We start from the raw sequence: 27,902 nt of genomic DNA on the forward strand, positions 1-27,902 counted from the left end.
CGCCCCGGCTCCTCGGAGATTTCCGCCACTAGGCCTTCGGTGAATATCCTGAAAAAATCAATTGAGGAAAGTAAAACACCAAAGGCTCATGTTGGCGGCATTTGAGAAAGGGGAGGAAAAGTGAAAAATAGATGTCTCTTCATAACTCAACGCCACTGGTATTTTAAAGAGGGCAGGCGTATTCTTGTCATTTAAGACATCACAACTCACCCTTCTGCTTTCAAGACTTCGAGTACTCCCCCTGGGGCAACCTCATTCAACAGAGAGTCGAAATTCCCTAACAAGATGCTGCGATGTTCTTTCTCCATAGGAATATCCTTGCGCTTGTGTTTCTTCAGAGCCTGCACGAGAATTTTCGAGGCCATTTTGAATTCCGCCTTATCAAGTCCGTCGATACCAACACCACTCATAAAAGACGTTTCTAGATTATGTAGCATGTCTTTGACGCCCATGAAAATCTTTCGTTGATTTGGGATATTCTTTCCCAACAATCCTATTATTTCCGGCGCAATATCCTTTTTCGAGCAAGCTAGGTCGTAGGCCGAGTTTCCATCTGCGTCAGGGATTTCGAATGCGTTAGCGTTAGCTTCTAATAGAAGCGTCACAGCTCTAAGACAGTTGTGCTCCACGGCAATGTGGAGTGCCGTGCGGTATGCATTATTCTGAGTGTCAATATCGTGCATCCGAGTCAGAAGGCGCTTGTATGTTGCCTTTGACAGGCCCGTCCCCATTGTCAAGTGGGGAATAACTGACTTCCATTTGTCATCTAGGTCTTGTTGTGACCATTCCATCCATTCTAGAGAGTCTGCCGTAAGTTCGTCCCTCGATGCGAGATGCAGCGCATTGTTCCCATCACGGTCTGCTATGTTGGGATCTACATTTTTATTGAGCATGTGGTCAACTGCTTCGTTGTGACCACAATCTATTGCAGAGTGCAGGGGTGTGTAGCCGTTCACGTTACGCGTCTCAAACACTCCGTGGTCAGAAACCTTGATCAGTTTAGAAAGCAGGTCAGTGTGTTTACATATGTGTAGGACAGTATTTCCGCTGCAATCCTTAACCCCTACATCACAACCAGCCTTCAGAAGCCTGTCGACGTAAATCACTTGGTATTCCCTCTTTGCCTTTAGAGCAACATGCAAGGCCGTCTCTTTCGAGACTGTCGAGGTTAGGTTGACGTCATATCCGACGTCTATGAGATCTTGCGCAATCTTGGGGTTGTCTGAGTACAGAATGGCCGCATGTAAGGCATTATAGCCTTGATTCTTCGCTGAGCCAGAACTTTCACCTTCAAGCTCAAATTTTTGTGATTGAACTTGGACCGAGACTTGCTGCATGACACATTCCATGGAGCTCTTTCCGTCAGCGCTCACTTCGACGACGCTCGACCCAGGCTGCAGAGACATCAGCTCCAAGCCCGCCAAATGAGGCAAGACTTCCTCAGGCAAGCCCTCAGTCATGTCAGCTAATGTCGAAAAGCCCTGGCCGAGGGAAAGAGTTGTAGGCACATCGCCATCACTTGACTGTATCGAAATTGGTATTTCCTGAAAAAGGATGAAAATAGCTGACCTTCATTGTATGCCAACCAAGAAAAGTGCATTGTACTCAACTACTGCACATGATAATAATTTAATTTAAAACGGCTCATTCTCTTAAACCACAATGTTGGTTGGATGTAATGAGTTACAGTTATAAAAACAGTGTTTTTGACCGTGATTTGTGTTTTTAAAAACCCGCTAATTGCGCTAATTAGATTTGTAGAGGAAGAGTAGCAATATTTTACGACGCAGTTATGGGCGAATTCTGCGTCATACGTGCTATGGTTACCCTTTTCATCACAAAAACATGTCAACAAATTAATTGACACCTGATCATCGCGTGAAAAGGGGTGAGAAGAGGTGAAAGGTGAAAATCCGTCAAGTAATAACCGAAGCGCAGCGATACGATAAGACCAAGTACATGTACATTTTATTTTCATTATTCCATTATGTTGATAATATTTCCTTAGGGGATTTATCATGACATAAGCCCTATGTTTCTGACCATTTTGATTAGCCTTTTTTGCCTTTCGGTACAAAAGACACATACCTCAGCAGAATGACACGCGCCTTCTTCCCGAACAGCGATCTCATTGCCATAGCTCTGCTCGTCCATTGCTTCTGAAACGGACAAAAGAATGCAATGATTATTACATGTACACGAATATATCCGATGAAGTGCTTTTTTTAGTAACCTTACTGTATCTTTATGAAGAGGTCTGAGGTGAACAGCCCCACAGGAAATATTATACCCGATTAGCTGAAAAAAAGGCAGGAGAAAATTGGTCATTTCTTCAAAGATTGTGTGATGATGACCTAACTTGCTGTCGAGCAGCGTAAAATATCAAAAGCTGAAATTCTGACTTAGACGATTGCTTGCGGAGCGCGATTAAATTGGCGATTAAATCAGAAAATGGACTCTGTTTGAACAAAATATTAAACAAAACCGTCTTACCTTTATTCCAACTGCTTGTTTCTGATGCGCAAAAATCGATCTGGTCAGATCTAACTTAAATTCATAAATGAAGAAGATATACCCCCTGAACATCGCCTTCGGGGCTATAGGTGTAATTTCAATATAGGAGGATGACTGGTGACTCTTATGTACACATGTACACAGTATATGAACGTGTAGGGTACATGCAAGTTAGCTTGGCACGTAGGCCAAGTTTGACACTTTGGTTTTATCACCCAAGGCATCACTGGGGGTCTAGAAAGGTTAACACTTTAGCAGTGTCAAACCATTAGGACGTCCCAGCTGACCTGTCTAATGGTCAGTGGCGACGGGAAACGACTTCTGGGGTTTGTGGTTAATATGAAGCCTTCAGTTATACACGTGTATTCTGGTTGCAACGGCATTACGTCGACCCTTTCCTCCCAATTTAAAGAATTAAGGTCTTGCCCAGTACCATCCTGGCATAACCAGTGTTTTTTTAATAAACTCCGCCTGTCGAAACGACCTAAATCAGCCTAAATTTAAATTGTTCTGCACTCTTATCAAAGGGTCATCAGGACAAATCTTGATGATACCGACCCTGACGCAACAGCTCATGGCGGTCGATAGGCCATATCGAAAGTTATCCACTTACTGGTATTGGTGTCTTATTAAAAAAGATGTTTTAGCCTACTACATAGTCAATAATAATGTTCACTTTGCCACCGTATTTATGCCTGTCAAAATCAGTATTTTGCACTGCTATCAAATGTTTAGACATCATCGAACATCATACAATACAGACCATGCATACAATATCGTATCGGTTGTCGTTTTCAATATAACCAATTGACACCAGAAGGGGCCCGCCGGGAGAGCGTCCCAATTAGCACAGCTCGCCGTTGCTAACTAACGCACCTCGTGTGGGCGAGGGTCCGGGGCGAGGGTCATGATAAACATGTGTCAAGGTGTCTAACGAACGCATGTTTCACTTTCTTATCAAACCACATATGACCCAATTTGCTACTCAATTCAGTCTCACCCCGTCTAACCCCATGCTGAAGAAACGCCTGTGCTGGCAACCTCCTTACGACTGCAAGCGGTGATTACAGCACGGCGAGCACCAACGGTAGTATAATGGGTCAATAGCGAGGTTCAGCTTTCGATCCGAGAACAAGGTGACATCTTTGACTGCGAATAACGCGTTGCCAGTCGTCAAAATTGCAATGAAACTAGTGTATGTGTCTTTAGCGTCTGGTGAGCCTAAAAACAATAATACAAAACGTTCAACTTGACTTGATAGCGTCAACAAGAAAAAAATCCCCTCGTTCTCGGATCGAAATCTGAACTTCTCTATTGACCCATTAGTACCAGAAGTGTGTAATCGAAACTCTCTATTGTGTACGAAACAACGCGTTAAACAACCGTTTTAAATCGCATATATCATAATTAAAAGATAATTGCAAAAAAGGTACTACTTGTAGGCAAATTGCTGCAGCACCGAAGATGAGAGTCGGGAATTGGGTTAAAGGATAATTAGTTCCGTTACACGAGACAATTTAAATGGGAATGAGCGTAATTATTATGTTTGATTGTAAAAGAGAACTGGAACAGTCACGTGTGTATAAAGTAACGGGGAGTCAAAAGTTGGATTCAACCAGACGATGTACCTCATGCACTAGAACACACACGCAAAGATTGAGCCAAGTTAGGTTGAGTTGGAATATAACTTAAATGTGATTGCCAACCAATGTTCAGAGAACTGTCAACGACCTGTTGCGATTAGCTGCCCCGGGATGTCTAGCCCGTCTAGCAGCTGAGCAGTCTGATATTTCGAAGAATATGTAAGGGCCCGCCATAGTAAGGTAGGCCTATGAGATGCAATTAGGTTAACTCGATTACGGTCGTCCTGGGCCTACGAGATTACGATGCAATCACTGGCGTTCTTGTTACTTTGGGGATTATCACGTGTCGGATGGATTGCTGCGTCTTATCCTGTCACATCGGTCTCGCATGGGTTATCCATCTTCGACCCGGTCACGGGAAAATTAACAACTGGTAAGTTATGATACCCAATTACATCATTTGCATATTCAAATCTTGGCGTTTAATATCACGGTTAAAAAACCCCGATCCCTTTCGAATTCAGATGATTCAGAAGAAAGTTCATAAAATCAACCGGGTTATACACAATGTGGTAACCTATTTGGCGACGTAACTTATTTGTCAAACAGCACAGAAAGCTGAAACACACAGTAACGTACTAATTATCACGGGCATTTTTTTTCAAAGAGTTTCGTACAAAATCCGCAAAAAATTTCGTGAATTTTTTGCTGCGAATCATATAGATAAAGTGACAAGAATATGTACACTCTGTTTAAACAGTCCTGCAAATAACCTTGAAAGACATCGGTTAAAAGTAGTTGGATCGATTTCTTTTATGGGTTAACTGGATATAACTGGTATGTATGTGATCTACATCACGGACCTCTGTGTATTTAAGTCCGTGACAGTCTCTCACAGCAGGTTGCGCTCGTATCACAACATATTGGGGTTCAATAGAATGATTACAGTATAAAACAGACTTCCCTGCGCATGAACGCCAGGCCTTAGTTTTGATAATGAAAGTTAATTTTGATTCGAAATCGTGCATCCAATAGCATTTGAGCATGATGTTTTATCTGAAGGTCTATTTCAAGTATGACTACGGGCGTTGTGCAGTGACGCGCATGCTACAAACATTGAAGAAGGGGCAAAGGTGATCAGTGGGTCTCAGGTCTCGCAAATATCAGTCACGCCGTGACGAGACGGGCGGACCTGAGGCCTCAATCAAAGAACAACGCCGCATATCTCGCCAGGAAAGTTCTATTCGAGTTCGCATGGAGCAAGTTAAATACAAAAGCAGAGAATTAAATATCTGAAACAAGCACAAAAGCGGAGAGTCAGCAGCGCTTGATGTCTGGCTAGACGGCGGTAGAAATCTAGGCCAGTCATTGACGTACAATGATGCAAAAAGAAACGAGTCATGACATTCCAGAGTTATTTTGGCTCTCCCGTTTTTTCGTGCGCAATGAGGAGGTGTTATGATCGATATAAAGTACATGTAGTCCAACATTCAAGAACAATTTCCGACATATCAAGCGTCGTTCACATCGGTCAAACCATTTTGTAATAAGTCGTATAATAACTCCCTGTCAATAGAAAAGGTTTTCAGTGATTTATTAGAAAATCTTTAATTTTCTTTCCAGCAAACACAAATATGCACCCCTTGAATTTGTTTTTGGTAAAATGAAAAACCAAATGGTAGTTTTTCGATATTTTGATCCCGAAAATTCACTAAAGGTTTTTCATTTTTCAATGAAAAAAACCTCTATATACGGGGTGCATATATTTGTCACCGTCAGCTTGAATGTTTTTCGAAGCGAACTCAACAACCTATATTTCAAATAGTGTGGGCCGATTCACATGATACCCAATAGATTTTCCATAATATAGACCTAAAATCTCGTTCCACTAAAAGGTGAGTGTCCTGTAAAAAAAAAACTCTGTGCGTACTAATTATGATAAATCCATCATTTAACAAATTCGTCTCTTTCATTCATCATTATACATTATGATACAACCGGAGCATGAGGGTATCCGTTGCTCGTTTAACCTTCCAGGGGACTAATTATACATAATTTCCAACTCTCAGTGAATACATTGTAACTACACTTTTCATTAGATATACTTGTGACCCAATAAAAGAATGATTATAGAGCTTGGCCAAGTTATTTTTTAATGTATGAAATGCATATCATAATTGATGTTTATATCGGGCACGCGAGGCAGACAAATTAATACTGGTTATAGGACTACACTGGCGATCATGCAGAAAGTCAAACATAGGTCAGAATCACCCAGTGCCTTGAGCAAGAAACGACCTTAATTTGCTTCATCCTTGAAAACAACCTCATTCCAATATATGCTGCCTTAGCTTCCGACGGATTCCTCTGCATGGCTGCGCAGACGGACGGGCGTCCCCATAACTTGGCCAAACGAAAAGTTACCGTCTCATTCCATATATACACATCTAAATGTCTTTGGACTCCACTTCTTAACAAAAAAAACCCTTCTTTCTATTTCAACAATGTATCGGTACATTGTATAATGTCTTGCTGATAGTTCGAGTCAAACGCCGTGCGCGCCATTTCAATTTCACTACTGGTTGCGATTTACTGCCAACATTGCGTCTCTTCTTCAGGCAAAGCTTCATACCTTTATCCCTCGATATACAGCGGACGGCCAGCATTCGACCACAAAAGCTGCCTCCACAGATGCCACACCTATGACCCTCGAAACAGATATCGAAGGCGGATGTTTATGCGCCACGGAAGGCATCGGTACAGTTGGAGAAAACCTAAGCCCCAAGTTGCGAGAGCACACTTCGACAGAGTAGTCAAGCAGTGCCTTGACCAGTGTCGGTCGAAAGCTTTTCAGTGTATGAAGAAGTACGTACTATGTGCCTACATATTGCATGAATCCGTGCATGTGCTCTGAATGACGCCCCGAATATAGCCCCGAAATGTGGTAACGCTTTCAAGTAGACGCCCTCGAGTTATACCTTGATTTGTACTGATGGATTATGTACCGTAGGTTCCGACTGACTTCGAACCCGATGAATGTCTTTTTTAATAGGTTGGCGCCAATGCGACCCATACTGAACTTCCAGCGGTATTGCCTCCGTAGCCTCCGCCCATATTGATGCGCGTTGTCTGGAAACTGATGCGACCTGTCTCGTCACACTGTTTGGAGACGAAATACAATATACTGTACATGTATACAAATTACATTTGCAGATATTGCTATGGCCCCTACAATCCAAACTATAAGGTCAAGGAGTGCGATTGGTGGAAGCAGTGCTACGACAAACTGTGTCGCTGCAGCCAATCACAGATCAACCGCGGTCCAAGATGTCGAGACATGATACCAAGAACGACGCCGAAACCGGAATTGATCAAACAGACGAGAAAAAGTAAATACATTGGGGAGAGAAATGGTGCCGAATCAATCTTGGCTAGACTGTTGGGTAGGCATCCAAAGAGGACGAGGCAGAGGACGAGATCTGGGCGATCGCGCCACAGAGGACGGGGTCATGGCCGTTATGGCAAGGATATTCGCGCCGCGTTGCGCCCTAAATAACACTTGCGTGCAGTGTGATATAATCAGGTGAGATAGTCATCATAACTACAAATATCATGTTTAAAACTCTGAAGATCACCACCAGACCTAGATTTAGGTAGGGGGATGAGAATTTTCGATTACTTGCATTGCGCCTAGCTAGGTAAGTTACGCCAATGTTTTCGTTTACCTTCGTGATGTTACAACCAGGGCCTGTAGCGCCAGGCCCGAAGTAACCGCCTCGTCTCCCAGGTCACTACTTCGGGAAAGTCAGGTGTTGTTACTGTGCAGTAGTGGATTCTTTCACTAAGTGTAAAGCTTGAAAGATCTGCATTGCAGTTGTATATCTTTTTGTGACCTTTGTGAAATCAGTGATGTACAGTGTAGCTGCGACGTGATAAGATCTTCGTAAACAATACTTATGTACAGATAACAGCATACGTACAAAATGTATAGTCAATGTTTATAATATGTATCTCTACTTTCATCCATATTACTATTATAAGTGTTAACTTGAAAAATCGACGAATTTAATCGTTCGTTCAAAATTTCGATTTGGCGGTACCTGGTGTTAGAAATAGGAAACAGATATAGTTGGACCCGGAGTTGAACCAATAGTAAATATATATGAACGAATGGCGTATACCCCTTTAAAAGATTACAGTTTTAAATGTTTTCCAGATATCTGTTAAGTGTTCTCTAATTATAGCTTGTCCGATCTTGCAAACTTTGAATGTTTTCATACCAATAATTCTATTGTCAACCTCTCGCCAGTGTTTGTCCTCACCAATTGGACACAAAAGCCGTTGCGTAACACAATACTCGACCAACCTGGGCGAATTGACTTAACGTACCGAGACGTGACTAACCGCAAGAAAATCACTACATTTTGTAATGTTATAAAGCTTTGCGTGAGATTAGGGTTTAGGCAGATTGCTTTGAACCCTAATGCATGGAATGCTACCCTTTTGTATTGGACATGTAAATCACTGTCATGATAGTGCATGAACGCGAGACACAGTTCTGCAAATTTTCCAATATTTTGGTGATATAACGGACATTTTTCTATTCCTGGATTATCGTACGCAAACACTTGCTTTGTAAAGGAACTGGCGGGAAGTTAACATGATTCAGCGGGCTGGGCTCATCAAGAAAATCGGACTTGTTTCCGTTTTATTGATGTTTGTGTATATGGTTGTCAAAACGTTGTCAAATGGAGTAAATGGACCCCCGATGAAATCTCTTGAACAACCTAGAGAGCGCGTACGTCTCGAGTACAAGCCGGAAAACTACGTTCCGCCACCGGATATGAAGATCCCGCGGATCGTCCACGTCACGTGGAAGGATAATGTCCTACCGTCGGGGACGGTCCAGTGGGTAAAACGTTGGGCGACAACCAATTCTGACTGGCAGGTGTGGTTTTGGACTGATGCAGACGCAAGGCAGCTTGTCGCCAAGAAATTCCCAAGCTATTTAAGGCTATTCGATCGCTACCCTGCTCCGATTTATAAAGCTGACGCTATGAGGTATTTCATCTTATTCGAGTATGGAGGCGTTTACGCTGATTTGGATGTTGAACCGTTGCGGAGCTTGAATCCGTTACGCGATCAAACCGCGTGTGTTCTTAGTCAAGAACCGGACGAACACGCCAAACTCCTTAACGATGTCTTCTCGAATGATCAAAAGATGCTGGCTTGTAATGCGTTCATGGCCTGCAGGACTGGACATCCATTCTTTTTGTCAGTGTTGAAAAACTTGGAGGCGAATCATAACTTATCCGAGCGGTTCCACCACGCTCCTGGCCGGACAATCATCAGCACAGGGCCCGGTATGTTGACGAAAATGTATACCATTTACATGAACAGGTCCCGGAAACACCTCGAGCAGTTCCCCGAGGACAATGTTTGGCTGGCTCCCCCGGACTATTTTACGCCAATTTTCGACCCCATCAAACTACAAATGATTAAGTTTAAATGTGTCAGACAGTTTCATCTCATGTCACGCTTGAAGAGGCAGGTGTGTCTGAAATTAAAAAGCCGTGAGTTCCAGAATATCCCGGGAGAGGTCGCTTATACAAGCCATAATTGGTTCCATTCGTGGTTATCAGGAGAGGAAGGAAAGGAAGGACGGTCGGCAGGGTTTACTAATCTCACACTACAGGAGATTATTCCCGGGATAAAGGAGGCTAAATATCTTGTGGACCTTCAGCCCGAAGCTAATGTGACTGGGTCTCGATTCTGTATACCGTTGATCTCTGGAAAGTGCTAGTGGCGCCCCAACTTATGCTTCCATTGTAAATACATGTACGACTCTGCCTCGTCCACTCCATGGACTTTAGTCAGAATCACAAATGCCATTAGAATGTTTGCTCCACTGGACAGGTGCTGTAATACATGTACATGTACCCATGGACAAGCAAAGTAGATTCTTAAAAAATTTGTTTTCTTTTCGGGTTCAATGGTAAATGCTGGCGATGAGAATAGTAAGATTTCGATCTCACACGGACTGATAGTTACGTTTACGAATACGTCCACGCAGTTGTCATTTCCACATACTTTCTGTTCTGACGATTTAGGTACGACAAGCTTGGTCGATTGGTTCTCGGAATGGGATAGCAAAAACTCATGGGCTGAACTTGGACTGTACACGTACGTCGTCGTGTTTATTCACGCCGAGAATCTTTGCCACTTTCATGTGCAATAGTTATGCGAAGTGTCACTCGGGCCTATATTTTCTTAGGCAACCCTTTACGAGCATTTCGCTGAAGCCCCAGAAGGGTACTTTGTAGATACACAGGCATTCTTGGCAACATTACTAAGAAAAATATTGGGTTTCGACTTAATGTTGTGTTGACACAGTTGAAGTCGACTTGGTCTAAGGACTTCGCACGATTATTTGTAAATCAAACACTTCTTTCTCAGTTTTCGAACAATAGCTTCGGTTTGTGCAGTGTCAAATCAGTACGGTTATAGATAGTAGTTCCGTAGCAGATAATTTTTTAATTTTTAATGTTTGGGTACAAATTAAACGTGCGGGATTTCGCTTGATGCCGGTGTAGAAGTTAGAAATATCCTATGATAGAATGTCCGTGGAACAATGGATTCTATTTATGTGCTGAAATCTCTGAGCTATTGACGGCCATAACCTCTACAAAACCATATACCAAAATCCGTCAGAATGCGATAGGGTCGGACTTTTTTTCCAGGGTGACGTTTTCTCCTTCTACACCGGCTCTGCACGACAGCCTCCTGAAAAACAGTGTTTCAGCTCTTGGAAAGCTTACTTTGTGTGAGGAGCACGCTGACTTTTTTGGCATTGTACGAATGGGACCGCTTACGCGAACGCCTATCCCATTGTTCGACCGCCTGATATCGATGTCGAACAATGGGATAAGCGTTCGCGTTCGGGGCTTTGCGAAAACTCCCTAATGACGAAACAAGGTTGGTGCATATTACCTTTGACGTAGTCTTTATTATCAGTCGTCGAGTTCTACATGTATAAAATAATGGTGATGATACATTATCGTTTGGTAAAAATAAAAATCACTACAAATATAGATAATAGCAAACAGATGAAAGGCGCAACGTATGTGAAACATTGAAAACAACATTTGCAACGAACGTGTTTCAGAATTACATGCATCATCGGGCACAGTGCTATGTGACAGCGTGGTAGAGTACATGTAGTAGTGAGGCACGGTGAATAAACATCACTGTCAGCCTTGTACCAAGTCACTGTGCTACGAAAGCCCAAAAGGCTCAAATTCGAATGTTAAATTCGAATTTGTTGGGATGAGTCTTCTCGGTTAACAGTAACACTGATGAATAGCACCAGGTGAAGCACATACATAGATCCCATTTGTGCAGCCCAAGGCACAATGTCTTCTACCATCATATAAATCTCAAACCCTTGATGCGACTTTCGAGTCTTCGGGATCATTACGGTACAAATAAGAAACATTGAAAAATGTGATAAGGCCTTTTTCTCAGCACTGTTCCGACAAGCAACACACGCAGATCTGTTCTGCACCCCTCCGGCAACTTTACCCCGGTGGCCTCCACATTATTCTCGTGTTGTCCATACGCATTGTCTTTTACATGCTATTAACGTCGATTTCCAATTAAGAGAATAATTTTTGAGCTTCACTCCGTAGTTCTAGCACCAATATTACACAATGTTCCTTCATGATATTTGAAGCAGAATTCGCATGACCGACCGATATGTGCACCAAGACAAACATTTCGACACGACGAAATAGGCACCAAACATTTCAATTTCCGTCGGTCAAATCCAGAAGTATGGATTCTTCTTTCCGCCGAAAAGTTTAATGTTAATTGATTAACTGTTTAATTTAAGCATCAATCTAAATTCATACAACATATTCCTCGGCTTCCCCCGACAACCTCTGCCGGTGAAGCACCGAAAGCACCGACCGCGCGTTATGCACAGGTGAGAAAGTCCTGAATACCTCATCGTCACGCAGGTCAACTGAATCCTCCGCGGTGTCCAATGTGTTGTACGGGGTCATTTTTCCATGGGTGCGATCATCAATGGATTCCTGGCTATAGTAGCTCCCTCTGTGACCAGAGTCGTCCGTTGTGGCCGTCGTGACACCCATGGTGTCATCCTCTATTTCCTGGCTGCTCTCCGGGATGTCGCTGATGTTGATAAGCTTACCGTTGCCATAACTGCGTTTCCGAGCGACTGGCTGATGGTAAATGACACTGAAAGAAACCAAGGAAAAATTTAAATGACTTACTTCAGACAACCCAGTGGCCACGTCAATGGACGGACAAGGCCAACTTTGCAGTAGCATTGGTATAATTCGTTACCTACCTACTTGGCGCACTCGTAGTGGCAGTTTCAGAATCAGAATTATGTCGACTGTTCAAATCACTTTGGAGATGTTCAAGTTTCTTTGCCGCTGCAAATAACTGTGACGTCACTGACGTATCCTCTGGCCTGGAATAGAATCAAATGTTCGTTAATGAGACAGAACGATCAGTAACTAAAGGTCGAGATCAATTCTTCCGGCTCCTGAAATGCCATGGAAGTGCTGCCGAGGAGTTCATAGAGGACGGGCAGATCGATCATGAAGGTAACATTTCAGCGTGACTGTTAACGAGGTCGTCAACAGTTCTACTGAAATTGTTCACCTTGATTTCGTCACGTGATATCTCAAGGTACGAGATCATTTTACCCCCTCGGATGATTCTTCAGTCGCGACACAAAGATCAATAAAACAAACTTAAACCAGAGCCTAAATGATGCGGACAGAATATTTACGAATTGACATTTGTAAGAAGGTATAGCTCTAACCTTGTGTATTGAGCTTTGGTTGATATTCCCGGTTCTGGCCTAGTCTTGATGAGGTTGGGGGTGGTGGGGCTGACCTGATTTGAAGGCGGCTTCGACATGGAATGCTCCTTCGTCTGGTAGGCCGAGTCACGGAATTGGTGCTTCCGTCGCATGCTGTGGCTCTCACGTATGGCGATCGGCTTCGGCCTGCATTTGGAAGGGAGAACCCCGCCGTTCCTGAGGAGTATGTCGTCGGGATCGGATCCCTCTATAGCGCTGATGGAAGTTGACCCAACACTGCTTCGGCGTTTACCCTGCATCAAGCCGAGCCCGCTCGAACTTGATGACCGATCGCTCTCTGAAGGGTCAGTTTTATCATTATCCTTTCGCAATTCACTCGGTTGCGCGTTTTGGCTTTCTGAGTTTATAGGCACCATATTTTCTAGTTCTATGATTTCCAAGTCTGTTCTGTCCCGAGCACCAGGCTTCATAGTATCACGGAATAACCTCTTATCCATCTGGTTATAGTCAGCTGGGTTGTAGTCCAAACCCTCGGGGACGGAGAGAGCCAAACAGGCAGTAGAATGGGACGGAGAGGAGGCAATCCCACTGCTCGATTCGTTCGACGCAGAATGATCGTGCTCACTAAACATCTCAGGGACACGCAAAAACCCTTGAGCAGGCATAGAGGCCTTGTTAACTGGCGACTGAGACCTACTATTCAAGTAGTCATCTTCACTGTGGGATTTTTGCATCACGGGCCGGTGCCTGTCGACGACGATTGATGGAATGAGACGAACCAAGTCTTTTTCACTCGAGTAGCCACGATTTCCCGATGATGCCCACCTTTCGTGTCGGACATTTTTACTTTCCTTACTATCAGATCTATGTTTATGCCTATGATGATGCCCTGAGCCACGTTTCTTACTTTTCTGCTTGAAGTGTTCTTCGTGGTAGCCGCACGCAGATCTGGATGACCGCATACTTGATCGTATTCCTGGGGGCTCCGCAGAGGCAGTCCGCCGCACACCAATGTGATCTGACGGCAAACTATCAGAAGAGTGCACATCATACGACGCAGGCATGGATTCAAAACTATCCTTCGGGGAGTAGTACTTGAGATTCCTTCGTCGATGACCATGGGTGTGTCGATGCTTGGACGACGTCACAATACATTTGTCACAATCACACGGAAGATCCAAACTTTCAGTTAAGTATCCCAAACTCTTCACACTGCCGACGTCTGAACCTGTCGTCGACTCAAATGACAAGTCTCTGTGAGCAAAATTCTTCAAATGCTGACGCAGGACGTCGCGGAGATAGCGATTCTGGAGATGTTTGCTCCCAGATTGGTGTTCGCGCATGTCAGTATCACGTGATTGCCCGTGATAGCTGTCACGTGATTGTCGTCTGCCGTACCTATTTTCTGTTGGCGATGCCTGATCGGAATGCCGTCTCTTTCCATACTTCTTGTGTCGCCTGGAGCTGCGCTGGGAAACATCCCTGGATACCGCAATAGAGCTTCTCCGAGAGGATTTGCTCGATGGCGAGTGCCCTGCTGATCCTCTCCTGGAGGCCGACCGAGATGGTTCCAAAGATTGACGAACTGACCCGCGTGCGGAGTGGTCCCGTGACGGCTGGAGAGAATGGCGCCGTGTGCTGTGGCCAGAACCCTCGCGAGATGGTTCCAATGAATGCCTCCTTGATTCCCTAGGGGTTGGATCAAGTGAACTACCGCGCCTTGAACCACCACAGATATCAACAGAACCACTTCTTGAGCTATGTTCCGAACCGTGCGGCGAGAGCCGTATTGATGTGCTATCCCCTGACGAACTCTGCCTCGGTAATCTCTTCTCATATCGCCGTGGATAATCATGATAATCTCCCTGGGCTTCACAGCCATTTCCATCCCGGTGGCCGAATTCGTCTTCGAAATGAAACATCTCATCTCCACCGGGTACTGGCGACAACTGAATTGTAATCTGTGGTGTTGTTGCGAAGGCCCGCCGCCTCCTTGCGGAACTCCGAGCTTCGGGATCCAAATCATCGTCCAACCTATTCTTATGCGGCTCAATAGTTGCTTTCACCTCCCTCCGATTTGGAATCCCAAACTGTAGAAACCTGTCATCCGTCTCCACCTCTGTGTCTGAGTGGTGTAGCCCATAATCAAAGGAATGGGATTTGTGAGACGCATGCATGAACCCTCTTCCTCTTCCCCTGAACCCGTCTCGTCGCCCTCCTTCGCGAGCGCTCTTTACGCGCTTGAGGCCTGGGTCGGTCGAGCGAGCCGCCAAAGGAGTATGGGCAAGGAAGGGCGATGGCCCGGGAGTAACTGAACCACCTTGAGCTTGGTCTATCGTCAGGTTGGCTGGCGTGAGAAGGATCTGTCCACCCTGAATGGATGAGAAAAAAATGATTTAACTATTAACACCCAATTGACCTAAAAAAGCACAAAGCGTATATACGGTGTCGTGCTACAGCTGAGTTCTACGATTAAAGTAAAACAAAGAAATGTATCCTATAATGTACTGTACGAAGCAATAAGTATGACATCTGGTTCTCTTCCGAAAATCTACCTGACACCAGAATTGAAGCTATCAACAACATCAGTATACATGTATTATGTCTATTCTCAAATGAAATGAAAGATTTTCCCATTTGTATGCCATCACTCCAAGTGGAGCATTAGGTCGACAGCAAGATTTTTCCACTTCACAAGGGGCTACCACATTCAATGTACATGTTACCATACCTGCACTCCCATATAATTGGCATCGCTGTCCGTGTCATAGGTCGCCCCTGCCGTGTCCATAAGCGTTTTCTCACGAGTGATGTCGTTCAGGGAGGCAAAGAACCTTGCCGCGGCCGCAGCATTCTGTTCGGGGCCTTTTCTGCTCGGCGCGCCCCACGAGTCCTGAAAAGTGACGACCGAATGAGTTGCGACCTCATTCAGAAATCCTCTGATGTCCTCAGTGACTGCAACATTTGCAATAGCGTTCCATGTGCTTTTTGATATCACTGACTGCTATATACCAGTCCGTATTGATATGTAGGGGCTAGCGTCTGTCTGTCGATGGTTGAGTTAAAGGCCGTACGCGTTATTTGTATTTTTTCGTGGCTCCAGTATTTAGAATGGTACTTGCCCGTGCAGTGTGCCCGCAAGTGTTTCAAATTTGTCAGTCATATACTTGTAGATTTGTATGTAGTGTATCAGTCTACGCAATACGGCATTGATGATGTCATATCATATTATTAACCATTAAACAATCCTTTTACCTTGTATTCTACTGAGAGACTGTTAGACCGGCTGTCAGACCTGATGTATCTTGGGCTCCCCTCCCGTGAGAAGACGGGGTTGTTGTAGACCAATAGATCCCCAGGTGATGGCCGCCGGCTGATATCTGGAGAAGAGGAACAAACATAATGAGAGCGGACTCGTTAAGAGAATATGCTCGATGTGAGTGATGAACTGGAGACCTGACTCAGCTCATATGCTTCAGGCCTTGTCCCTAACGAAGACCAGGGAGGAATTGTGACCAAAGGACACCAGCGTGACCACAAAACTCTCGGGCTCAATGGCAGAACTGTCTAGGACAGCCGACCATGTTCCCGAAATGAACTGACTGTCTAGCATGCTTCTCAAAAAATGCCGAGTGCTGAAGAAGAAGAAGAAGAAGAAGACGATGATATTAATAATAGTACCAAAACAGCCATTTATGAGGAAAGTGACGAATGGCGTTCGTTGCACACTCGGTTATCTGCGTGACGCAAACTCGATTTAATCTAATTCATCAAGCAGTCGTCAGGTCAACTGTACCTGTAAGATGCCATGTCTAAATATATAATTCATCACTCCTGACGTGATACCGCAGGCTGACTGGCGTTAAAGGTCGGAATATTTAATGGCCCCTCCTATTCACGCAATGAAACTTTATTGACTCTTTCGAATAGTCTAGATAATGACTGTCTTGCTACATGAGTCATAAATTTAATTTTCTTAGTTTTTGCGATAATGGTGAAGGTTCGTGTAAGTCAAGCCAAATTACTGACAAACTGCTGCAAAATTGATTAGATTGAATAATCCATGAGGTGACAGCACGCAGGAAAGAGAGTGCGCTGGGACAGTGGAATGAGAGTGTCCTTCTTCCTTGTGACCAGAAGGTCATGGGTTCGTTGCCCAACCAGTGCATATTGAACTTCCAGCGGTATTGCCTCCGTAGCCTCACACTGAGGGTCAAGATGGGCCAGTGTCACTTTGTGTACTCTCTGGTTGGCTCGAAATTGCTACGTGTAGCGCAGTGTTACAGAGTGGTTACTGGAACAGGCAGGGAATGTAAGCGCCCTGAGATAAAGTGTCACAGATTTCAAAATCGGAAGAATTAGGGGAAATGTTTCTTTCACTTCGTGCTCGCGTGCGTTCAGATTTTCGTAAACGTCCTAGCCTATATCTCTTTTTTTGTTACAACTACATGAATTTCACGTATACTTTATCGGACCAGAGATACCTACCATGATTGTGATTAGCTACCACCTTATCCTTCTTCTGTCGGAAGCAATGGAAGTTGTGGGCGCATTTCTTCCTGAAGCACCAGACGAACACAGTGAGGAAAAGGGCCACCAAGATGATGATGATTCCGATCCAGAACGGCTCCTCGATCAGCATCTCCCCGAGAGATTTGGTCCCCTCAGCCGACTCGTCGCAGACTTTGCCTGAAATGTAACGCACATGTTTGATATACTACATTTCTGATTGGTTTCCTTATCTTAGTCCCCGACTACGCCCTTCTACCATTGCACGAAACGGTGGCAGTGGACTCGATTTTCTAACACATGTATCTCGAAAATCCTCACTCAACCTTTCAACGCATTCCCCGCTTCACAAAGTTCCTGCTCTGCGTTCGACTCCGATAAATTGGTGCCATTTGGCATCGTATTCAGAAATTTCCGAAAAGGCCGAAAAGTTGTAAAAGTTGCGCACTGCGCGCAGAAGTCTAAAAAATGACTTACCATCCCATCCAGTTTCACACTTGCACTGGTAATCTCCATACCGACCAATGGGTTTACACCATCCGTTGTTGCTACACCTGGCCGCATTACACTGGTTCAGCGTCATGTTGCAGTCGTGTCCAAAGTAGCCCTGGTCGCATTTACAGACATACGACCCGTTCGTTTCGCACTTGCCTTCCTTGCAGGGGCTTGGGCGGAGCTCGCACCAAGTGATGTGGCAAAACAAACCTGGAAATGAAGAGACGTAGAATGTTCATGAGATTTTTGTTGAATGAATGAAATAACAGAGCACTGCCGCATACTTTTAACCATATGTGGTTACTGCAGAAAAAAATTATTGTTTGCGAGCGCTCAAGACATGGTGAATACGAACGTTACTGGCATTCTCATGGATGGCTATAGAACCATCGATGAATCTACGTGTAACGCGTTTTCCTGGAAAAGGGACAAAGTTCACGATCCGAACAGCAACGACACTATACCTGTGTGTATTCCATTGCAGTCGCACTCATAACCAGATGTAGTGTTACGACACGTGCCGTTATTCTTACAAGTTGTTTTTGAGCACTCATCCAGAGTGATGTTCAGACGTCTGTGGGTCTTGTTCCAGAAAAATTCGTCTAAAGATACAAATTGGAGTTATCATTAATCAAGAGGCAAAATAATACATGTAATACAGTCCAGATAAAAAGTGAAATGGAGCAATTTTTTCGCACTTCAGGCGCCCTCGTCGACATTTGTACGAGCGAAGCAAGTCCCGTATTGCACGAAAGGTCATCTCAAAGTGGGTGTCGCTTGCCCGAAGCACGACAGAGCGATCTTGAAAGACAACACCATCAATAGATAATAAATCTAGGGCCCCACGTATTGATTGATGATCATAACTGGTATGTTTTTGAAGAAATTTTATGATTATAAGCCGATTTTGAATGACGCAAATTGAACATTCTCAGTCGGAATTAGCAAGGGTTCATTTCTAACGTCTTCTTCTGCGTTCTAACACGACACTCGTCTTAAAACCTTAGCCAACATGAATAGAGAATCAGAGAAATGTAAAAAAGAAAGGTTTTTGAGTTTGTGAAAGCGGCAAAGGGTCCTGCCTGGGTTTTGCGAAACATTCAAATTACGAATCTTTACTACAGTAGTTATATATTAGCGACTAACGTTCAAGTCTCAAGTATCGAAAACGATCTCCATGTAGAAACAGGTCCTCCAATTACTCACATTTTCCCTTAGGTAGGAAAACCTACACGTTATTGGCTATTTATCAAAAACCATTGATTTTCAATTTTGCAGAATTTTGCAGACGTTCGCCCCAGTACACTTAATTGTTCTTGAGTGAATAAGTACAATGATGTAATGAGTCGTTTATTGGATAGCTTCAGTTTTAGGTCTCACTGACTATTGAAATTGGAGGATCAACCTCATACGTACCTTGTTTTACGTGATAAGCGAAGTTGGTTCCCTTAAAACCAAAGTTAGTTCTTGTTTTGGTCTGTAGGCGGACACTGATGACGTTCATGTGTGAAATCCACTTCGTAGCCTCGGTCTGATTCCGGCAGAGAACGGCCATCTTGCCTTCTTCTCCTTGCCAGGTTTTTATGTCATCGTTGATTGTCACGCTGTCGTAATAGCAATCTCCAGACAGACGGAGGTCGAGATCGACTGGTTGGAGAATTATCTGGTCCATTAGCTTTGTTTTTATCCTGACTGTGTAATCCAGGTCTACGGGGTAGTCTGTGCCGTAATTCGGGCTGACCACGTGGCCGGTCTCACCTGGGTCGACTGTTATCATATCTACATGGGAGTACAAGCCGTCTGGAACTGGAGATGGAAATGGTGATACATGTATGCGTTGTATTCCCCTTCAAATATCAAATTCAGAAGAAGAAAACATAAATATTACCAAAGGCCACATGAAAGTGATAACTTTTGCTAACAAACACCGAGGTCTAACGATTTTGAGAGGGAACTGTTAAGGCTGAATGTTTTCATAGGGTTTACTGACGGAGGATCAACAGAATGTACTGTATGTTGTTGCAGTAAACGTTCGCTATCATATAAGTATATACATGTAGCGTGTTTCCAATTAATCCTGAATAGAGCACTATCGCAAAAGAATATGTTCAATGGACTCTATTTCCGTTTGGAATAGCTCTAAGGCATAACAAAAACACTTACTTGATTTATATTCGGCTTGATATCCGACTGAGCGTATATTGCTGTCCGAATGAAAACGAAGTACAATTTTGTTATAAAATGACACGAATTTCAACTCATTAACGCGTCCATTTCGATCTCCGCAAAGCTTTAAAGAAGTCTTCTTCATAGTTGCAGACGACGTCGACTCGGAGAGCGTTATTTCTAAATAATCACTGCAAATATTATCTGTGTAGTCTAACTCAAACTTAGTAAATGACAACCATATTCGTTTGTTTGTTGCTGCAACGATCCAGGTCTCGCAGTCTAGGTTATCCAGATAGAAAAGCGGGAAATTGAGCGATGAAACTACACCGAATTCCTCTGTCACTTTCGTCAAGTTGCATTCCGAAATATCCACTGATTTCCAAGTGAGCGAGTATCCACGACCGGTCTGCGAACTATCCGTAAAGAAAGTCACGTTAACACTGTTCGAATCTGATGCGTGGTGTAGATCACTTTTATCATAACCACAAAATCGTTTTGATAAGGTAGTGTTGAGATCCATAAAATTCAAGAAATCGTATAGGCACTGGTATTGGTATTCTAAATCTATAAACGCGATGTCGAAAATGATTCTATGGTCGGCAGGAATGGTGATGATGACGGTGTGTTTTTCGTTGTTGGTGTAATTTTGGCTAGATGGATGGTAGTCAGAGCTTGCTAAACTGCCAGACGACGCTTCTGTGGTTGTTAAGCTTGCAGTAGAATGTTCTGAAAATATGGTAATTTTTTTAAGGTGGGTCCGCAAAAATTAAAAAGAAGTAGATTTTGATGGTCGTATGTATATATGTATTAGCAGATGACTTGATGCCACCACGGACTTTCAAATCCTGATTGTTATTTAAACGCAAAAACAATGCAAATCAAAACATGATTGAAAGTGTTACTCACCAGAAAATGGTGTCTTGCAGATGAAATTTAGTTTTTGGTTACATTCGTTTCCCTTCCGAGACAAGATGGTTCTGTTCTCGAAGACGTAGCAAACACCTGTTTGACTTGGCGAGGTGGCAAGTGTGACGGTGTCGACCGCTGCTTTCGAACTCGTTTGAGTCGAAGTAAAATTGAAGGATTCTCCGAGCCAGAACGTACTCTCCGGATCTGAAGCGGATGGAATAAGTATTATTGCACTCTCAAATAAAAGGTTTTCGAGCTTTGAGGTTTTTGAGTACCACATAAAATCATAGAACGGACATCAATATTTCAACCCAAAAGAGCCTGACAACAGAAAACAGTTTCTGTGTCGAAGGGAACGATAAACTTTGCCGATATCTTACACATTTTAATCATAAATCTAACAAGAGCAATACACCATATCCCTCAGTTAAATGAGTTTTTTTTCATTTTTGTTGTAAAAAATAAAAACGCCCTACACTCTGACATACGAGCAGTTGAGCAATGCTTTTAAGTTATCGAACATCCTGTCCACTCATTTGGAATCTAAAGTCAGCCTGACAAGCGATAAGAGTAAAATAAATCATTGCCATTCTGAATATCATTCATTTTTATGACAAATTTGTATTATTCACAGCGTACAAATCCTTTTTTTGTTTCGTGCATTTCAGCGGAAATGAATGAAGCTTAATCCGAGCGCCTGATGATATACTTTTGACAAGTTTGCGTTGATTTGTGACTTTAGGAAGAGTTTTAACATGTAACTAAAAATTTATATTGGACGTTCAGTCATCAGTAAAAACCGAAAAATGGTTATGTCATGTTCCAGTGTCCCATGGAATTCGGGGCTACTATTTCGGGGTGTTCCTCTTAGCATATCCATCCTTGATTTAAACCCAATCCCAATTCAAAATATAATTGATTCATCACCAATATTAGGCAAGGATATTAAAAAAACCACACCCTAAAGCCTTGTGGCTGACAATGCAAGATACAAATTTAACACTAAAGTCATAGCATATGCCTACACTAATTGTCCGACATGATTGAACTTGATTTTATCATTATTTTTGATTTTACTCAATGAGCGTATAACTTTAAAGTATTCTCAATGAGCATCAAGCTTTAAAGTTCTTTGAGATACATGTAGAGTAGCAGAACACACACTTACAATGAATATTGATGTACTTTGTGACGAAATTCAACTCTTCTTGGCTCTCAATCAACAAGGGCTCACTCTTGACATTCTGACACTCCGTGCTGGCATTGCTTAAATCTGTAGTGTCGTTGGCGAAAAAGTAATAACAGCTTTGGCTCCAGGGGACAGCCGCACTTTCATCACATCTTTTGGGAGCTACAGGAAATATAATAGGTCAGTACTGCAATATTCAACAGATTCTTCTTATTTCTGCTCAGCGTTCACTCTGCACTTTCAGGTATTATTCTTCAAACCGGGATGAGCATTTTCAACCGATGAAGATTTACCCTGTTCAACTAAATCATTTCTGCAGTCTGTGTTACTTGCTTGTCGATGCTTTTGTTACCATGCCGAATTCCCAATGTTGGTGACCGATCGCATCGCCGTCTCTTCTCCTATGAGGGACTTTCTAAAAAGTGCGACCAAAACTCAAGTACTTTGTACGTAATGTTACCTATGTAGTGACTAAAAAGTTGTTTTGACCAACTGGACAACAACTCTGTCATCAGCGTCAAAATAGAGCACAAACTTGGACGTTTTGCTTCTTGAAAAACATCATAACCGGAGATCAAGAATTGGCTCTCACCTGCAAGGACTGCATATCTGACTTTGAATCCCTTTCGAACCCTCGAGTGATCAGAATGGAACATTAACTGTAAATGATTGTTTGTGCTTGTGTAGTGTAAGAGTTTGACCTTGTCTTCCCAGTCTCCGCAACGCCGGACAGTGTTCTCGGTCCTCGGGGCGCTGTGGGGGGACGTCAGCTCGAGCAAGTCGTACCGACAGCTGCAAGCGAAAAGCGATCACGTCAATGATAAGCTATGAATGGATTCATTATTGATTCCTCATCATTGATCACGTCACTGATAAGTTATGAATGGATTCATTATTGACTCCTCGTTTTTTATTTCTGTAATTTCTAACTTGGCGAAACTTACTCGTAACCTAAGGAACTTTTCAGATCAACTCAGAGGCCACCAAATACAATCAACTACATTGTAATCCTTGCGTTGCTGCTTCTGTTCTTAGCGCCCAATGTGCGCCGCAGACCGAAGATGGGCTGAGTAATGTCAATTGAGGGTCATGATGTCCGTACACGCAACAACATCTTTGGCACAAGAGCAAATTCGGATGGGAAAACCATCCATGTACCATGAGAGGAATTCTACCCCAGTTCGAAAACGTTGATTCAACTAGATAAACAAATTTTATACCTGCTGTCCTCTTCGAGTTGGAAATGGGAAAACGTCAAAGCAATCCTGTAGTCGAGTAAAGTAGATATGTTGATGACGCAATCGTCGTTGTTGTTGTAGCTGTTTGGGAAGTTTGGACTTTCCAGTAGGCCAGTGTCACTCAGGTGCCTGAGCATGAGTGTGCTTGAACAGTTTATTTTCTCTGGCTTATGTGGAGGGAGGTGAACTAAAAGGAGAGAAAGCAAGTATGGAAATGATGATCTGTGGGTAAGATTTATGAAGGAAAATGTACGGTTAAATGGTCACAAAGCGCGCTTCATTCATTCACAATACCTTATCCAGAAAACAAAGGAACGTACTGCGTACCCTTGGCCATTTCGGGCAATCAGTCGACGTTGAAAGTACCGATTGGCACTGGCTGGCTGAGCCTCGAAGCAAAGACCTTCCTCATCACGCTTACTTGATATCTGGTGAGGGTTTTTCAGGTAAATGACATAAGGGTTGTGGACCTACCACCAGCCTTGGTCCTCATGCATATGTACGAGTTCTTCATTGAGCAAGACATGTCATTCCAGTAGAGTTTGGGGGCCAGCCCGATTCCCTTGGACGGGTAGGGGTAAGACTGGCGTAATTCTACACAATCCTGTTCCGCCATCCCGTCATCATTTGGTTGGAAGCTGAAGTTGCTGTAGTCTGACCAGCCGGGGAACCAGTCTGAAAGGTACGTAATTGTGAAAACATCATACTCCACACAGTGGCGCCCGTCTGATAAATTGAGAGATAAAGTTTAAGATCAAATTGCACTTGGGACAATATAGCTAATGTACATGTACCTTTTTACATATCACGCAATATATCGTTTATGTCATTGTCACTGATGATGGCGTCTTTTTTACATCTTCTTCGACTGATATAGAGGTTAATGGTATAAATAGGTTGCAGTTTATAGTTTACTGAGAAACCAATTAGCAGCGTAATGAGCCGGCTTTACCTGATATGTATAGCCGTCATATCGCGCTGCAAATAAAGGAAATTTGCAAAGGAAATAGTCGAAGCGCCTGTGCGGCATTTGATATATCATCGTCTCGCCGTCATCTCGACAACGTTCGGGAAGCCGAGAATAACGGTCGTTGTCGTAATCAGTTGGCTCAGCATCATAGGATTGATCAAACATGTAGTTAGGTGGACAAGCTTTGGTTGTTAGTGGACACTTATATTGTTATCGCAGCCATACTATAGAAAAGGTATTGAAGATACTATACAGCCAATATAATCATAGACTACATCATGATGCTTGTAATTTCAAAGATCGCATTATCAATACATTCTGACATTTAGCCCAGTGGTTGAACATTTCTGCAGTTCTTTGTCTTTACCGATGTCTGCTTTTATCCTGTGACTGAAGCTGATACCAGTATATATCTGTTTTATCGTCATCACGTGCGGATGAAGATTGTTTACGAGAGAAAACTAATTGGTTTGAGTGATTTATTGATTTATGCATGAAGTACATAATTGTGTTGTCATTGATCAGCGAGCCATTATTGAAAAACAATACGCAGGCTTCGCAACCCTCACCAACGACGAAGTGCGAAGGTCTTTGGTGTCATAAAGTCCTGTGCTGATTCATTTTCGTGACATACTGTTATACTCTAGTGATGGCCTTGCTTCAGAACCAGCCAGGCACCAAAGATCAAAGGTATGTGTACCCCTGCTATGACGTCAGGGATAGCAAATCTAAAACTTGTTTACCTTTTAAACAATCATAGCACCTCCTCAAGTCCTGCTGTGAGCTAATGTGGATCAATCAATAATTTTCTATTCAATGATATTTTGTTAACGGGAAACATCGAACTTCAGGCTGGGAGCTAGATCGATATCATGCACGGCGCTTGATCAATCAGCATCCATGCACCATTCATCTACCGGTAGCGCAACGCAACTATGTTTACACTTGTATTCATACTTGAAAGCACTATAGTAAATACGTGAATTTGATTTAGTGATGGCATCATTTGCGCAAGACCTTTATTTCCTGCGTAATCTTTTGGATATACCAGTAAAAATTCAATACAAATTCAAAAATGCGTTTGAAAGGTCAGCTGGCTTTAACTAAATGCCATTTCATTACCCAAAACCTTTTGCTATGTTTTAGGCGTTTGCCCGCAACAGGAATGTTGCTGTACCCTCATTTATATTTTGTTGTTTACTTATCCAAAGGGCTTTCCAGTCGAAAGCCATTGCTATAAAACAGCTTACATGTCCCTGTCCAAAAGCCTCCGCCTGTACATGTGGTGTTTAGAGATTGCGTCAAGAAACTGAGTACGATCTTCCACAGCGTGGCAAACTCACCTCTGTCGTGGTTCGAAACAAGAGGCTGCGAATATAACCTCAGTGTTTTCCTTACCTGGTGATATAACTGGTGTCCCGTCCTGCCAGAAAAAATCATTTTCAAACTGTCGGTCGTTCGCCCCTATCCAATAACAAGAAATATCTTTGTGAAGTTTGCTGGAAAAAGAAATGAATAACTGTTAACTGACCTTGGTAAACGTCAGCGACGGTCACCCCTGAGATCGTGAAATTTATCAATCTTAGTTTCGCCTCCCACGTCAAATGTATGCTACGAATTCCTAAGAAAGTAAAATTATGGCAAAATTGTATAACTTGTCAACTGTGTACTCGAGAACCAAGCAATAAAAAACCTTCCGCCTTACTTTTGAAGAATAATTCTTGTGATAGCCACCATCGATTCCTTATTATCCACTTTAGCAAGATATGAAAGTCTTTGCTCACAGTCTGTAGCCGCATCAGTCCAGTTCCTTGGCTCATTAAAAACCTTAAAGCAATGCTTCTTACTCTCTTCCCAGTCTATATCACAGTCTAACAACGCACTCTCGTTTTTTACCGCGTGCCATGTTGCGTGGAACCCGGGCCGCGAGACATTGTGATCCGTTGAAAATCTCACCACCATTTTGTTTGTGAAAGAGTTGAACACCAGCTGAGATTCTCGACCACTCCAATCCCCACAGCGTCTATGCGCATCTAACCCGTCTAGAATCTCGATATAATCCTTTGTACACCGATAATCAACCTCTGGACCTCCTGACTCCGATTCTAGCACTAGATATGAAAAACTCACTTGAATCACTCTGCCTTCTAAATTCGTAACAATAGTCGTTTCGCAGTTTTGCGAATTAAGATAGCCATTCGGGTAGTTAATACTGTGAAAATCACCTGTTGGCTTTGACTCTGTCGAATTTGAGCATGTTTGAACGGCCGTGTACTCTGCATTAAAACCCTGACCTTCGAGCATATAATCACTTATGAAAGACACTGATAGTATGTTCAAGACTGACTGAAACTCCAAGTCATCTCGGCTATAATTCACCTTGGCTCCACAAAGTTGCGTCCCGGAGTCACTTTCGGATACTTTTATCACAAGTTTATCAGTTTTGCAAGACGTTTCTCCAGGGATATCTAGCTCCAGAATTCTAAGGATGATTCTGTATCCTGGTTGCGCTGTTATTGTCGAAAAGCAACGGAGATTTGGGAAGTATTCGCTGGGGTAGTTGAGACTCGACATGTTTTGTGCTTCACTACTAGCAGTAAGTGTTGAATTACATTCTGAAATATATTGGCAATTAAAGGCTTACTAGGCAATAAAAGCAATACATATACAAAAAAAACTACCAACGACAAAACAATAAGAAGATCCATCAATAAAAACATATCACGTTCGTTCAAGACAAATATTTCGATTTTTAAAAGAATTTCGTGATTTCTTCCTCTATAATATGAAATATGTTCAACAGTTTTACTTAAAAAACACATTACGGCATTCTGGACACAAATTGTTTCATACCTCCGTGTTTAAGAGCGTAATATTTTGCCTGGTACCCCTGGCCAGGTAGCGGACGCGTTAGATGAGAAATGAGGGTAATGAAGAAAGCACCACTTAAAGAGACGAAGGCCATGTCCCTCAATTGTTCCTTGCTTTTCCTATCGCAGTACTTGTATCCATGGGTTGCGTCGTTTGGCTGATCTATGATGACGTAATCAAGGCACGTGTTGTCAGGCGAGAGTGCGAGATCAAAATATACAAACTGGAAAAAACGGAAAATAGATTGTCGACCAAGTTACGGTTACTTGTACGACCAGCGGCTTTGCCGTTTCAGAGTAAGCCATTTAGTGACGCATTTCAAAATCTACCAACGGCCCGATTCACGTGTGGGAAGGTTATTGGCAACAACCATGGAAAAATACATAACAGTTGTCGTTTTAGACGCCACATACGACGAGATACAGAAAAATAGTTTTCATTACGTTTATTTTCCTTATCGACCCCGATTTACACTGTTTTTGGGGGTCGATGTTATCAAAACATGCCCTGCTATCCGTTGATAAGACAAACAATGGAAAATTTAGACCGAAGTGCGAGCGGGCTTTGTTTAAAGACAATAGACTGCGGGGTTTGTGGTGGG

At 43.1% G+C, this 27,902-nt stretch overlaps 3 protein-coding genes across 3 annotated transcripts; 1 reads left to right on the forward strand and 2 right to left on the reverse strand.

The window, feature by feature from the left end:
* Positions 1-334: 334 nt before the first annotated feature.
* Positions 335-3,457, reverse strand: LOC135495294 (ankyrin-3-like). Its single transcript, XM_064783757.1, has 4 exons — positions 3,391-3,457; positions 2,089-2,159; positions 490-1,544; positions 335-341 (listed from the first exon to the last, which is right to left on the reverse strand). The coding sequence occupies exons 1-4, from the start codon at positions 3,455-3,457 to the stop codon at positions 335-337; spliced, it is 1,200 nt and encodes a 399-aa protein (XP_064639827.1).
* A 789-nt stretch (positions 3,458-4,246) lies between these two features.
* LOC135495553 (uncharacterized) lies at positions 4,247-11,483 on the forward strand. Its single transcript, XM_064784338.1, has 3 exons — positions 4,247-4,530; positions 6,716-6,962; positions 7,311-11,483. The coding sequence occupies exon 3, from the start codon at positions 8,758-8,760 to the stop codon at positions 9,898-9,900; it is 1,143 nt and encodes a 380-aa protein (XP_064640408.1). The 5' UTR covers positions 4,247-4,530; positions 6,716-6,962; positions 7,311-8,757; the 3' UTR covers positions 9,901-11,483.
* Positions 11,484-11,610: 127 nt separating this feature from the next.
* LOC135495295 (uncharacterized) lies at positions 11,611-27,414 on the reverse strand. Its single transcript, XM_064783758.1, has 18 exons — positions 27,284-27,414; positions 26,136-27,045; positions 25,829-25,929; positions 23,935-24,135; positions 23,443-23,647; positions 22,815-23,014; positions 22,202-22,384; positions 21,031-21,237; positions 20,119-20,850; positions 19,372-19,761; positions 18,420-18,557; positions 17,938-18,165; positions 17,440-17,640; positions 16,207-16,331; positions 15,683-15,844; positions 12,952-15,323; positions 12,469-12,594; positions 11,611-12,356 (listed from the first exon to the last, which is right to left on the reverse strand). Exons 1-18 carry the CDS (start codon positions 27,393-27,395, stop codon positions 12,002-12,004), a joined length of 6,948 nt encoding a protein of 2,315 aa, XP_064639828.1. The 5' UTR covers positions 27,396-27,414; the 3' UTR covers positions 11,611-12,001.
* Between the last annotated feature and the right edge of the window lie 488 nt (positions 27,415-27,902).

The sequence above is a fragment of the Lineus longissimus genome, chromosome 11, assembly GCF_910592395.1.
Source record: "Lineus longissimus chromosome 11, tnLinLong1.2, whole genome shotgun sequence".
Classification (NCBI taxonomy): Eukaryota; Metazoa; Nemertea; class Pilidiophora; order Heteronemertea; family Lineidae; genus Lineus; species Lineus longissimus.